General features: G+C 45.7%; 1 protein-coding gene across 12 annotated transcripts in view; it reads left to right on the top strand.

Annotated features, from left to right (window-relative positions):
• The window catches only part of PLEKHA7 (pleckstrin homology domain containing A7), a 220,065-nt gene that overhangs the window by 130,138 nt on the left and 74,713 nt on the right, over nucleotides 1-15,214 (top strand). For all 12 annotated transcript variants that reach the window (XR_015240972.1, XM_086677863.1, XM_086677865.1 and 9 more), the window contains 2 exons: nucleotides 11,823-11,934; nucleotides 12,674-12,778. Coding sequence is in view for 11 of the 12 variants with exons in the window: in XM_086677863.1 (XP_086533989.1) it covers nucleotides 11,823-11,934; nucleotides 12,674-12,778 (217 nt within the window). In the remaining variant the exon portion in view is untranslated. The remainder of the gene's footprint in view (nucleotides 1-11,822; nucleotides 11,935-12,673; nucleotides 12,779-15,214) is intronic.

Consider the following 15,214-nt stretch of genomic DNA (forward strand, 5'->3'; position numbering starts at 1 on the left):
ATGCAGACTTCCCATCACTAAACACCCTTGCCCCCCTCCCGCCCCCACTTCCTTTTCCTCACTGTTACAATTTTGTCCACTTTTGAGATGGTAGTCTCTTTTCTCCTCCCAAAATATCTCTGTAGCTAATCTCAATTCCATCCACTTTTCAAGGAAAAGATACTCATTTTTTTCAAGGGTCACTTTCCCCCTCTATAGATAGCATTTTCTGGATGTCCTAAGGACTGCTTGCTTGTCTTAAGTGGTGGGTGCAATGTCGGGGTGGCCAGACGTTCCTGGAAGCAGGCACAATGTGCTTTAGGCATTGAGAGGAAGCGAGGATTCCTATGAACCGATGTGGTGATTCCTACACTTATTAAATACTTACTAAGTGCCTATATTGTGTCAGAGGCTGTGACAGACTGCAGTTACAGCGGCAAGCAAGACAAATGTGGTCCTGCTTGTGAAGAGCTTATGGTTGAGTAGGGAAGATAATTAAACAAGAGCTTACAAATGTGATAAATGTTCATGGTAGAAAAAACATAGGGTTCAATGGGAGTTGATAAAAGAGGGTTCTAACCTGGCTTAGGGATTGTGGGAAGCCTCTTCATCCTGGGAAGGGATGTTGTTTAAATTGTCTCAGTTGTCCAGTCAAGGTGCCCCCACCTGAGCAAAGACGGGGGGGGGGGGGTAGAGTGTGGAGGATCTATACTAGTTGAGTTAGAAAGAAAAATGAAGCACACCAGATGGATTCTGGAGATACTTGGGAGGTAAAATTGACCGGACTTGGTGATTGATTGACTGTGTTGGGGATGAAAGAAAGGGAAGACTTTCCTGAGGTGTCTGGTCCTAAATTGGAGGAAGGGAGGATTTAGATAAGTGTAGATAAGTGTGCACGTGCGTGCCATCAGTCACAGCTGAGGGAAGGGTGATGCGCTTTGGTGGGGTCGGAGGGCAAGAGGGACTGACTTTTAGCAGAGGTTTATGAAGGGGAGTGTGGAGATAAGGTGGGAGAGGGAGTTGCAGCCAAGTATCTAAATTGCTTCCTCCTGAAATACACCCAGATTTACCCTCTGGTGGAGCTCTCAAGGGTGAGTGAGGCACAATTTCACCTCACAGAAACCCAGTTTTAAAGATGCCAACAAATAAGATTCCTGATTTGTTCCCTTAGGGGAGCTTAATTTTGTTGTGTAGTGTGTTATGTGGTGAAGAAAAAAGACTGAGATGACCATTTGTGTGTCCTTTACACATCAGCTCTCAGACTAATGTGAGTGGAAAAAGGAAAACTGGCTCTTTTCTTTTTCTTCTCGAAAGAGTGTCTGTTAAGGCGTCATTGACTCCTTTCACCAGAGCCTCCACTCTGGGTTCTTTTTTTTTTTTTAATGTTTATTTATTTTGAGAAAGAGAGAGAGTGAGCATGTGAGCAGGGGAGGGGCAGAAAGAGAGGGAGAGAGAGAATCCTAAGCAGGCTCCACACTGCCAGTGTGGAGCCCAGTGCAGGGCTTGATCCCATGACACTGGGATCATGACGTGAGCCAATATCAAGAGTCAGATGCTTAACTAAGCCACTTAGGTTCCCCCCCCCCACCCCCGCCAACTCTGGCTTCTTGAATTGAATTGAATCCTTCCAGAGCAGTGGTTTTCAGGGTGGTCTCTCCACCAGCATCACCTGCGAACTAGTTAGAGATGCAAATTCTTGAGCGCCACTCCAAACCTACTAAATCAGAGTCTCTGGAGGTAGCACTCCATAACCTGTATTTTAGCAGGCCTTCAGGTGCTTCTGATTCAGGTAAAAGTTTAAGAACCACTGAACAACTTGCTAATCCCTCCTAAATTACTCCCAGATTCTTCCTTTCATCCTTAAATCTCCTCCAGATACCTGTCATTCTCTGGGCCGTGGTGACAATCTTAGATGGATTTTAGTCAAATAATTGTGGGCTCCTTCTTGTATGGGAAGAAAAACAAACAGGTCCCCATGGTAGCTTCCTTTAGAGCATTACTGTGTGAACAGGTAACACCTCTCCTCCAGTGTTGGCAGGTGGGGTTTACCAAAGCTGCTTGGTGTAACAGGTGCATGCCCATCAAAAGATGATTTCCCGCCTTACATATTGGAAGCAGGGAGAAGAGAAATAATGTGAAAGCTATGATCAGTGGATCCAGAGGGCATGAGCTCTGAGCATTCTAGTTTCTGTGTCAGTAATACAGGATAGGCTAGGGTCTGCTGTGGTAACAACAACAAACAATCTCAGTGATGTGAAACAATTAAGGTTTATTTCTCGCTTGTGCTCCATGTCCGTCACAGGTCCCCTGAGGGATTCTGCTCCATCATCTTTACTGAGGGAAGCTCCATCTCCGTGCTTCCATGATTGGCAAAGGCAAGAAGAGGGGAACTTGGTGACTTGTGCACTGCTCTTTCACATTTCATTGGCTGAAGCAAGTCAAATGGCCACTTTAAGGGGCCAAGAAAGTACATTTCTATCATGTACCTGGGAAGAGTATCAGAAATATTTCTTGGCCATCACTAATGGCTACACTTAATGATCCACAGTTCAGATTTATTAAGGGAATCAGGACCTTTTGAGTCTGTCACTGGCAAGCTTATTTTGCTGCATGATTAGAGGGTTTGATTTCTCATTTCACCTTTTCTGTTCTTTGTCAGAACCCCCAAGGCAGGTGGGTATCAGCCAACAGGTCCTACAGGCTTGTTCCCCAGGGGACACTTCTATACACCAAAGCCACCAGGCACATGGAAATCTCACTTGGAAGAGCTAATATGAGCTCAGGCTGCATTAATAAAAGTACAAGATGTAGAGAAAGGAAGACAATACTTCTGGTATACTATGGTGATTGTGGACTACTTCACTCATTCATTCCAAGTTTATGGAGCATCAAAGACATGCCAAGCCCCAAACATTTTGATCTGGGTACTAAATTTTAAGAGGGATGTTGCACAATTGAGATTGCCCTGGGGAAGGGGACCATTATGGTGAGGGGTCTGGAAACCCTGTCCTGTGACCTCTCATATTTAGTCTGCATGACAGAAGATGAAGGAGGATGTACTATAAGTCTTCAAGAAGGGCTGGCACGCAGAAGTGAGGTCCATTTGTTGCACGGCTGCCGAGGCAGGCATCAGGTCAATGAGAAGAATTATAGGCGGGCAAATTTTAGCTCAGTTCATAATTTTCTAAGAAAGAGATTTTTCAACAGCCCTTGTTTCAGTATCTAGAGTTTCATCTTTAACTTTAAATGAGATAAGCTACCTCCTAGAATAAGACTTGACTTTTTCCATTAATAATAATATTGTTATTATTTTTACAACGAACACTTAGAGCCCTTATTATTTACTGCCAGGTACATTTCTAAGTACATTTCCCCAACAGCCCTTATTATTTATTGCTAGGTACATTTCTTTTTTTTTTTTTTTAATATATGAAATTTATTGTCAAATTGGCTTCCATACAACACCTAGTGCTCATCCCAAAAGATGCCCTCTTCAATACCCATCACCCACCCTCCCCTCCCTCTCACCTCCCATCAACTCTCAGTTTGTTCTCAGTTTGTTTTTTTTTGGGGGGGGTATTGACCTATATTTTTATTTTTTTTTATTATTTTTTTCTTTGTTCATGAGTTTATTTATTTTGTTAATATATGAAATTTATTGTCAAATTGTTTTCCATACAACACCCAGTGCTCATCCCAAAAGATGCCCTCTTCAATGCCCGTCACCTACCCTTCTCTCCCTCCACACCCCCCCCCCCCATCAACTCTCAGTTTGTTCTCAGTTTTTAAGAGTCTCTTATGCTTCAGTTTTTAAGAGTCTCTTATGCTTTGGCTCTCTCCCACTCTAACCTCTTTTTTTTTTTTCCTACCCCTCCTCCATGGGTTTCTGTTAAGTTTCTCAGGATCCACATAAGAGTAAAACCATATGGTATCTGTCTTTCTCTGTATGGCTTATTTCACTTAACATAATACTCTCCATTTCCACCCACGTTGCTACAAAGGGCCAGATTTCATTCTTTCTCATTGCCACGTAGTACTCCATTGTGTATATAAACCACAATTTCTTTATCCATTCATCAGTTGATGGACATTTAGGCTCTTTTCATAATTTGGCTATTGTTGAGAGTGCTGCTATAAACATTGGGGTACAGGTGCCCCTATGCATCAGTACTCCTGTATCCCGTGGGTAAATTCCTACCAGTGCTACTGCTAGGTCATAGGGTAGGTCTATTTTTAATTTTTTGAGGAACCTCCACACTTTTCCAGAGCAGCTGCATTGCCAGGTACATTTCTAAGTACATTTCCACAACAGTCTTATGAGGAAGATACCATTATAGTCATGGATACTGAGGCACAGAGAGGTTAAGAGTCTTGCCAAAAGTCACACAGCTAGTAAGTGGCAGTTAGGATTTGAATCCAAATGGTTTGGCCCCAGATGCTGTGCCTCCAACCACTCCAATACTGCCTCTCATTTGAGTGGTTTTCAAGAGATAGTCCTCTTCCTTGGCTGTACTTAAGTGTTGGTGTGCCAAATAGGCTAGAGATTTTAATTGTATCTGCAGTAATGACATTTGATCTTATAACTTCATGCTTGCTTGAAAGACGCCAGCCCTCCTTAGTAGTCTTTTCTCCAGAAAATGTTCTCAAGCCTTTCTACAGGGCCTCATTTCCAGTGATTGGAGCATTTGAGCTCCTCCTCTTCAGTCTCTTTTCCTGATTCTCTGTGGTTTTCTTGAATTGGAGCTTGTGGTTGGCCTTTGTGGCTTCACGGGACACAGGCGGGAGCCCTCCTAAAGAGATAGCCTTGGCACAAGGAACTTCCAGGCTGCGGTTCTGGTGGTTGGTGCTATGCACAGGAGCATTTTCTCCTCAGAGCCGGGCTGTCCAGGAAGCCGCTGACAGCCGCCTCCGCAGCTCTTGGGGAAAAGGAGAGAAGCATTCCGGAGCCGTGACGCTGGCAGCTGACTGACAGCAGGCTGTGTACACTGATCCCCAGGCTCTGTCAAGCGTTTGATGTTGAGGTGGGGCCTAGTTGAGAGAGAGTATGTGCTCTGGAAGTTCAGAAGCCTGCTGCCACGCTCAGAAGCCAGCTGTAAGGCACCCAAAATCTCCCAGATTCCTTAACCCCAAGGGGACCCGTGCCTGGCCTGCTTCTCCTGGCATGCTAGTGAGGTTAGCTTGTTCCTTCCGTTGGAGTCTGAGCAGCCCCCTGTTTTCTCATTGGATTGTTTGGAAAAGAAACCGTAAGTTGGAATTGCCTGGAATGTCATGAGTGGTGTTTGGAGGATACCACTCCTAAAGATATCTTGCTGAAGGTAAGAATTACCTTCAGCGGTTCATTTTGCAGTTGCAGGGCAAGACTCTTCAAGGCATGTGCAGACTGTGGGACTGGGGGTGGGCTATCTCCTGCTGCTAGGAGACGAGAGGCTGACTCCTGTTCCTCCTGCGGTTTCAAGTTGGTAAGAATTTGCAGTGAGAGATAAAGAGCACAGGATAAGGGTGGGGGCACACTACAACTCTGAGCTTGGAGGAGTCTGTCCTGTTGTTCATCTGCTGAGCCCCGGACTGTGTGGCTGATATAACCAGCACCTTGTCTCTCCAGAGTGGCAGTCTTGGGCTAGCTTTGCCTGTTGCATTTGGTTGCCATGGCAGCAGAAAAAAATGATGAAAAATGGAAACACCTGGCAAGCAGATGCAGAAACTTGACTGTTCAGTTTTCCTTCCTGGTCTAGGAGTCGGCATTTGTGACAGTCACAGGTAGGGGAAGAGGTGGTGATGGCGTTCTTAGTTCATTCAGACACCTGGTTTTTGACTTGGCTTTTGGTGTCGATGTTCCCAAGGGCATTAGCACCGGGGATGCAGTCATTACCAGGCAGCAATCACATCTCAGGCTCTGTCTGTGCGGGATGAAAATGCTGCAGTGGTGGCTTGGCTGTGTGTGGAGGGTAAGCTGCTGCTTGCAAACAGTCATTTTGTTTCTTCCTGCGAGTACCCTTCTTGTCCTCCTCTTTTATTTCCCGAGTCTGGAAAACGCCCAGATCTCCATTAGAAAGGGCTGTTTTCTAGTGAGGGTCGTGGCTGCCTGGTAAACCAAGAGAAGCTGATATAGGCTAGAGGAGGGCTTATAAGTGTCTTGGGTTAGAATTTTCGTATCTCTGAAATAGCAAAGCAAAAGTGGAAGGAACAGTAGAGGTCAAGGTCTGGTTCTTCCCCAGCACAGATAGAAGCATGGAACCTGGACAGTAGACAGCCCAAGAAACTGGTCCAAGGTCACACGGCTGAGCAGGACTCAGGCTGAGTTCAGAACAGTGTTTGGGTTTGGGGATGGGGAGGGGAGCCCATGAGACTCACTAGGTTATTTTCATGCCAGGTGAGGGGTGCTCTTTGGGCTGGTTTCCAGCTCCTGAGGTGGAGGGTGTGTTCCAGAGGGGAGTTGCGGGGAGGGGAAAGAACACAGAAAGCCATAGTTGAGTAACAAGGCCACAGTTGCTGAATGAAAACCCGTGTCAGACAGCCTCCCCCAGGGTGTTGGGAGTATACAGTGAGCGTTGGCGGTCTGTGTGTGTCTCTTTCTCTGAGAAGAGGGGGTGTGGAGGTGTCTGCCTGCTTGGGACAAGAACTTTCTTTTATTACTGCTTTTCATTGTGCATTGCTTTCCCCAAACCCCTTAGGTGGTGGGTGTGAGCACTTTAAAAAATTTGCTGGTTGTTAGTGAGTATGCCTCTTCTCATACACCCTGCTGTCATAGCATTAATTTTAGCTGAGCTCTCTGTGTGGAATACTTGAGGACAGAACATGAATTTGGGGACCTATTTTTCCCCCAAAGAATTGATGGGATACAAGTGACATCTAATAACATCTTCTCAATAAAGGATTCCCAATTCCCAATAGCTTTCTAACCTCCTGGGGAAAGAATAGGAGCCCAGTTCCCCACAAGTTTATTGTACTTTAAAGGAGCCTCACGTGGATAAGGTGCTCATAGAGTTGTTTATAGGAAATGATTGTTTAGAAGTTAATTGTTTGGCACTTTGAATTTTCTGGAGAGAAGTGCCTTGGAAATAAAAATAGAATGTACCTGAGATTTAAATTCTGGCGTGTCCACTGGTAAAGCCATGACGGTGCTTTTCATTTAGTGCTGCGTTCATAGTTTTTAAGATGTTCTTTCACTCCACACAACCACCTTGTGAGATGAGAGTAGTTTTCACCCTATTTTGTAAAAATGGAAACTGAGACTCAGAGAAATGATGTGACTTGTGGAGGAGTGACTAAGCTGCAGAGCTTTGTTGAGACCCAATTATTCCGGGCTCCTGGGCTTTCCACCACTCCAGGATCCTCTTAGTTTGGGGATTGGTCCTTAGGGCTGAGAAGAGCAAAAGCCTGTTTCTTTCAGACCCTGGGACTTGCCATGGGATGGTGTCTCTTGTGAAGACCAGGTTTTGGAGTCCAGCTTCTGTCTTGGGCAAGTTATTAATCTGTCTTAGCCTCAGTTTACCTCACCTGCAAAATGGAGATGGTAAAACTGGCTTTTCAGGGTTAAGTGCAATAATGTAGTCTAACTGCCTGGCACACAGTAGTGGTGGGCAAGTACAGCTCCGTCCCTCTGCTTGCTTGACTTTGTGTACTCACATTAAGGGTTGGTGATTCTTGGCTTGGTGACATTATGACAGCAATAGGGTAGAAAAGGGTCTTGCTGTGATCCCACTTCAGCTTGCTCCTATTCATAATGTTAACCAAGAGGCAGCCAAGGATCCCACTAACCAAACTCACCTAAATTCAGACCCAACAGAAAAAAAAATTCTGAATTCATAACCTCCCTCTTACTACATCTGTCAGTGTTCTATGCATTTACTCCTGGATGTGCAGGTAGCAGAAGCAGTTCCTTTTATAAAGGGGGAAATTGAGGGACTTAGAAAGTGATTTCCTGTCCAGGCTCACTTGACACATCCTTGAGGAAGTTTGGAGTAGAATGAAGTCACTTTCCTACTGGCTTTCTCCAGACTGATTTTTGTCTAGTCCTAACTTCTTTTTTTGTTCATTTCAGCTGAGAGGCAGTTAAGACTCTAGCTCACTGTTTTGAACTTCAGCCCACACCCCTCCAGCAAAATAATCAGCATTCATGTAGCCCAAGCCAAGGAAAGAGATGTCTTTGTTCAGATCGTTCCACTGTACTTTGGGAATCCAGATAGTACAGAAACCTGGCAAACAGGCTTTTAAGTTAATAGATTTTATTTAATGACACCAAGAGTCTGTCTTCCCATAGCGTGTGCAGGTTTTTCGGTCTCCTCTCTTGGGATCTGTGTGACTCATGTGCCTGAGGGCATGCTGTTAACTGAACCACCTTTCACAGCTGCTCAGCTCAGGGGCACAGGCTCTTCTCTGGGGGAGGGGACGGTTCTTGAGTGAAACCTGTCAGGAGATACCTCAGTCTGAGGAATTGAGGACAAGTCAGTGTCTGCCCCACCAGGCTTTTAAGTGGGGAACACACCTATAAGGTGATTCTTTTAGTATCTCTCTTCAGGAGGCTATACACATAACACTATTTATATTCCCACTTCTCAAAACAGTGTGGTAAACAACCTCCAGAACTTTCCATCAGAGCCAACTTTTCAGCCAAGTCAGAAAATTGTTTTTGAGACTTTTAAAAAGTTTATTTATTTTTAGAGGGGGTGGGGAGCAGGGGCAGAGAGAGAAGGAGAGAGAGAATCCCAAACAGGCTCTGTGCTGCCAGTGCAGAGCCTGATGCAGGGCTCAAACTCATGAACTGTGAGGTCATTACCTAAGCTGAAACCAAGTGTCAGACTAAGCCACCCAGGCACCCCAAGACTTTTTTATATCCTTGTTTTTGGGTACCAAATGGTGTCCCAAGCATGACCACCACCTGTTTTTGTTTTCTTTTTTTCTTTTTAACTAGTTGTAATTCCAGATAACATCTAATTATTTCCAAAAGTCATATTCACCCTTGGAGGAGACCTGGGAGATCATTACCGACACTGAGGAGATTCAGAGGAACATCCTCTGAAGGCAGATCTTGCCACTTGACTGAGTGAGTAGCTGTGGGCACCTTGTTCTTTCAGAGAGCAAGGTCAGGGACTGCCAGCTAGAGATGGAGACTGTTGCTCCAGCTGGGAGCTGTCCCTGCCCATGGAGAGCCCTGATGAAGACACTGTTTATAGAGACAACATGGTTCCCTCTCTGGGGCAGATTTAGTTTGGGCTATTTCTCCTAATAAGCCAGCTTTCTCTGAGTGTGGCTGAGTAGAGGTCTCTATAGAATGAGGAATGGAATTGTCTTCATGGTTTTCCTCCTCCTCCTCTTGTACTCTGCCCCCCCCCCCACCCCCCCCACTGTGGTCCACTGTCCCTCACTAATGTTCAGTGTTGGGACCACAGCCAGTCCTTCTCCAGCTGAAATCTGTTCATAATTGGCTTCCTAGGTGGTGATTGTAACCCTTTCCTCATCCACCCTGTAGGACAGCAGTGTTGTCTGGAGGAGCTTCCTGGCCAGCCAGCTTCCCCGAATGGGATTGGGGACATGAGACTAGAAAGCAGGAGGTGATTAGAGTCAGAGCTCAAGATTGTACAGAAGTTGTGCAAATGGCTGTCCATCCTGGATTTTCTGGACCAGTCACACATCCAGATAGTCTTTTCCTTTGTCTCACAGAGGAGGAGCATATAACTCTTGGGGTTGTGAGTTCAAGCCTTATGTTGGGCATAGAGTTTATTTAAAAAGAAATAAAAATAAAAAATAAAATGATGTGGATGTTTTTAAAACAATGGAGAAAATGTTTACATTATGTTTTAAAAATCAAAATGCGAAATCATAAACACAGTGTGATCACAGTTATATAAAAAGAAAAAAACACTCTTCTCTCCCCTACCCCCCAAAACCCAGACGTATAAAAAAGAATGGAAGTATATATACCAAGGGTTAAAAATGGTTTTCCTTTGGGTAGCCAGACTATGGTATTTTTTTTTTCTTTTTGTTTAGCTTTTTTTCTTATATTTCCCAAATATTCTATAATAATCCTCTATCAGTATTTTAAGTGGGAGCAAATTAAACTTGATAAAATCTCAAACAAATATTGTCGGACTTTGTGTCCTGAATTCTGGCTCCAAGATACAACTGCCATAACTGATGCAACCTGAGAAGTCATCTTTGTCTCAACCTCTGGACATCTGAAAGTCAGGCAAGACTAGGTTCCAGGCCGACGTTTTGGGCATAGTTCTGCCTGGAGGCAGGGACTGGACAAGGCAGCGTCTCAAGGCCCTTCTCACCCCCGGTTGGTGATTATCTTTTTGCTGCATGCAGCCTCTGCCAGCAGTGAGCTGAGTGCGGCGACATTCTCTGAGTGGGGAGCAGTAACAAAAGTCTGGCTGAGATGGAGGCCGGGGGCGGGGAATCTGGGGTGAGTGCCTGAGCGGATAAGGAGCCAGTGATCTTTCTGCCTGGTGGGACTTGCACCCCGAGCTGCCAAGCATCCGGCAGAGCTCAGCCCTTTGGAAAGCCAGTCCCACTGCAGTGGTCCTGCCGCTGGCACAGTGTGGAGAGCACGGTGGTTACGGCTACTTCTGTGAAGAAGTAGAGGTGCAGGGTTTCGGGGCTCTGTCTTGGGGCGCAGGAAGGATCACTTATCCTTCGAGCAGTAATGGTTTTGAAAGAGGCAGCACATCTCCAAGGTGGAAACTAGGACTTTCCCTGGTGGCACCTGTGTAAAAGTGAGCCTGGTGAACGGACACCCAGAGGGCTGCTTCCTCACTGCGTCCTGTCTGGATCCTCCTTCCTCTCAGGCTCCTAGCCCCGGCCTTCAAGTCAGATTGTCTCCCCTCTTCAGGGAAGAGAGCCTCAGTTTACTGCAGCTGCCTGGGTCCTGTTGCCTGTAGAGAACCCAGCCACAGAACAATGAGACATACGCTTTGAGGACGGCTTGCTGATCCTGGAGTTAGAGTTTGGGAAGCAGGCATCAAGCTGTTTGAGGATAGGCATTGAATTTGTTGCAGGCATTTGCTGCTACCCGGGCTTTGAAAGACTCTGGCAAATGCTGGGGATCTGTGGAGGCAGGTGAGAAGGGTTCTCTGTAGTGTCTCTTGAATGTCATATGGAGATGTTCCCAGAGATCTGGCTCTCCCAGGGCAGGTGGAGCTTCTCGATGGGAAGCATGGTGTCACTCGGTGCTGTTGGGGATGCACTGAGGGGGATCTTCATTGGGGACCCAGGCATGTCTCATTGCTTCCTGTTTCCAGGCATGGCACAAGGGGTTAATATCTCTGATGGTTCTATTTTGGGGTAAAAGAGTGTTTCTAGAATAGGACTCTTTGTTGAGTGATCTATTTTGGGAGGCAAGCCCCACTGGCGTTTATGTAAGTGATTTTCTGTATGTATCTAGGGGTGTGGATGTGTGCGCAAGTGATTTCTTGTTACTAATTATAAACAGCTTCTTTTGGGAGCCAGGGAAATGGAGGGGTGTGTGTGCGTGTGTATGTAAGGAGTATGGGTTGTTTGTGTAAAAAGTGGTACAACTGTTGGTGCCCATCTGATGGGGCAGTTGCCACAGATAACCTGAGTAAGAGCGTAAATGTGGGGACCTTAGGACAGCAGGCAGGAATGATGGCCTTGGCCCCTTGGTGGGTTGTCAGGCCATGGAGGTGGACCATCTGTTATCCTCTAGACTCCCTGAAGCACATGGACATTGTGGTCTTCTGGATGCAGTCTTGACTCAGGTGGTCTCCAAAAGATCAGTCGTGGGTTGTCTGAGGCATATCAACCGGTTCTTGTCTGTGATAAATCTCAGATTCCACTTTCAGTGCAGCCTGGTACTTACTGGACTTTCCTGTGTTTTCCCACAGGCCACACCCACATATGTCGAAGCAAGAGAGAAACCAAAGACCGTCCAGCATGGTCAGTGAAACATCCACAGCTGGAACCACGTCGACCGTGGAGGCCAAACCTGGCCCCAAGGTGAGCTCCTGGCCACTCATTCCTTCCTTTCACCCTTTACTATTTTGCAGATGCCCACTGACTGTCACTATTATTTTGTGAAGGAGGCTTGTAAGAAGTATCCTCCCCAAATGACAGATCAGGAAATGGAAACCAGTTGGGGTTATGTCACTTGTCCAAGAAAACAGGTGATTGCTGGCAGAACCAGGATTGACACCTAGGTCCCCGTGTGCATTCTTCATTTTTCTGGCTTGTCTTGGGAGGGCCGTGCCTCTGTTCACAGGTGTGTTAGAGACTGCCTGGTGAGATTTGTGACAGGTGGTCCTGAGGAAAGGTGAGATGTGGGAGCATTGAGGAACAGGGACGAGAACCGGCATTGCAGAGAAGGGGTGAGTGCTAAGGACTGAACCCAGATAGGAAGGGGTAGATGTCTGGAAATTGGCAAAATTTGTGACTGAAAAGTAGCTTTGCTCCAGAAAGACTAGGACATATTAGGACCAATAGCTGCTGGTGAAAGTTGATTGAAAAATCCCTTTAAATGTTTTTTTTCTCTGTGAGCCAGATGGGAAGCTTGCTAGGTCTTGGATTTGCCTTTTAATTGAAATGCTGTGGCCATGTGCCCACCTATTCCAGTCTCTTTCGATCAAGGTGCTGCTGCTTGGAGTAAGGCAGAGGAGCCTGCAGCTCTCTTATCATGCAGGTGCTTTTTGTGACTCCATAATTTCCCCTGCTGCTAGAATTCAAGTCTGCTTTTTCCTAGATCATGAAGTCCAGCAATAAAGTCCACAGCTTTGGGAAGAGGGACCAGGCCATCCGGAGGAACCCCAATGTTCCGGTGGTGGTGAGGGGGTGGCTGCACAAGCAGGTGAGGGGACTGGGAAGGGAGAGTGAGGGAGGGGAATGACTCTTGCTGATTGTCTTCCTTATTCTGGCCACTGGGAGCTGCAAATAGACTCCTAATAAGCTCTCTCTTCCTGAGTTCATCTGAGGCAGGTTTGTCTGCTCAGTGGTTACACCTTGCCTCCCCAAACCCACTTGACCACATGGGCCCCCAGTGCTACTGGCTGCCCTGGGACCCAAGCACTAGTGTGGGTGGGTCACACAAATCTAGCCTTCCTGCCAATCCCCTGCCGGCACTTGCCTTTGTTATCATTTGGCTGAAAAACCCCATCTTTTCCTCTCCCCTAGTCTAGCACACATATCTAGCTCCCCTAGCCCCTCAGATTCCAAATCAGCCAAATCCAGCTCATTGCCCCCTCACCCCCAAACAGACACATCTCTCACCTGTCCTATTATTGCCCTCAGTCTCTCACGTATCATACCATCCGAAAAACACACATCAAACACCAAGGGCAATGATGTGGATTTTTACTAAAGGCTCTACAAGAAGACAGAGGAGGGCATTATGTTGCACGCCACACAGAAGAAATCCCTAAAAGTCCCCTTGAAATCTATCTCTCTCAGTCTCCCCTTGGTAACTCCCATAGCTCTCCAGCCTCCTCTGTCAGACACTGTGCTGACACCTCTCTCAATGGTACCCTTTTCCCTCATGGCTGTGTCTCTTTCCTTGCCTCTCTGCCCATCTCTTTTACCTGAGTAACCTGGCTTTCCCATCTGCATCCTCATCCCCATTAAACAAAAGCATGCTCCTTTGAAATGTGGAGGGAGAGGGAAAGGGCTATAAGTAATTCTTCTCCCCAGCCCCCACTGTGGCTGTGCTGGAACTCTAACAGCGACCTGTGTGGAGTACTATGGACACACAACACAGAGAATGTAGCTCTCTTTGGGGGGAGTCCTGAAAGGCTTCCCAGAGGAGGTGACATTTGCACTAGGTGTGGAAGGATGGAGAGGAGTTTTCCAAATAAAGCAAGATCTTAGAGATAATGTGGTTAGTGCAGAAGATATAACCAAGAAATGTATGAATTCAGCAAGTTAAGTTTGTTTTTAGCACTTTAGTAAGTAGAGAATGAACAAACTTCATCTTGTGCTTAGGTTTAGAAACTGTAATAACTTTGTTATTTTTTTTAAATTTAAACTTGTTGAAAACTTTTGCAGAAGGAAAACAGTTTTAACAGCTAAAAGCAAGTTCTGGAATTTTCCTAGATTTGGGAGAAAACGGACCTTGCAACACTACTATTTTCCTGCTCTGGCCTAGTTTTCTTAGAATTTTCACAATCACCTAAAATATTTTTAATAAATGTATTTTTATTTTATTTTATTTTAAAGTTTATTTTGAGAGAGAGAGAGTGCATGAGAATGTGTATGAGTAGGGGCGGGGCAGAGAGGGAGACAAAATCCCAAGAGAATCTCTGTGCTATCAGTGCAGATCCTGATACAGGGCTCAAACCCATGAACTGTGAGATCATGACCTGAGCCGAAACCAAGAGTCAGATGCTTAACCAACTGAGCCACCCAGGCGCCCCTTGATTTAGATTTTAGATGAGTAAAAATAGATTCACAGTATGAGACGATTAGATAGCAAGATAATCCAAGTCTTTTTACACTGAGTGGAAGGCAAATCCATGACAAAATCAGCCCCTTATGATCGAGAATTGAACTCCATCAAATGAGAACTTTGCCTCAATGATAAATTAGCTAACTTAAATTCCTTTGTTCCATACTATGTAAATAAATTTTCTCATCAGCATAAATATTTTTACAGAATAGCACCCAGGTAAATAAATAGCTTCCTTTTTGTTAAAAGCTGATTTCTTTTGTTTTTTAATTATTATTATTTAAAAAAATTTTTTTTTAACATTTATTTATTTTTGAGACAGAGAGAGACAGAGCATGAACGGGGGAGGGTCAGAGAGAGAGGGAGACACAGAATCTGAAACAGGCTCCGGGCTCTGAGCTGTCAGCACAGAGCCCGACTCGGGGCCCGAACCCACGGACCGCGAGATCATGACCTGAGTCGAAGTCGGACGCTTAACCGACTGAGCCACCCAGGCGCCCCTAATTATTATTATTTTTAATGTTTATTTGCTTTTGAGAGAGAGAGAGACAAAGTGCGAGTGGGAGAGGGGCAGAGAGTGGAGACAGAGAATCCGAAGCAGCTCTAGGCTCTGAGCTGTCAGCACAAAGCCTGGCACGGGGACTCGAACCCACGAACCTTGAGATGGTGACCTGAGCTGAAGTCAGACGCTTAATGGACTGAGCCACCCAGGCTCCCCAAAAGCTTATTTCTTTCATGGAAGAACTGTATTTTTGAATCCATATCTTCCTTTCTAAAAGAAGGATACTTACATTAATCTGTTTCCAGGACATACATAAAACTTCCTTGGGATAAACCATCATTGAA

This window comes from Puma concolor, chromosome D1 (assembly GCF_028749965.1).
Source record: "Puma concolor isolate L17-30 chromosome D1, mPumCon1.1.hap2, whole genome shotgun sequence".
In the NCBI taxonomy this organism is placed as follows: Eukaryota; Metazoa; Chordata; class Mammalia; order Carnivora; family Felidae; genus Puma; species Puma concolor.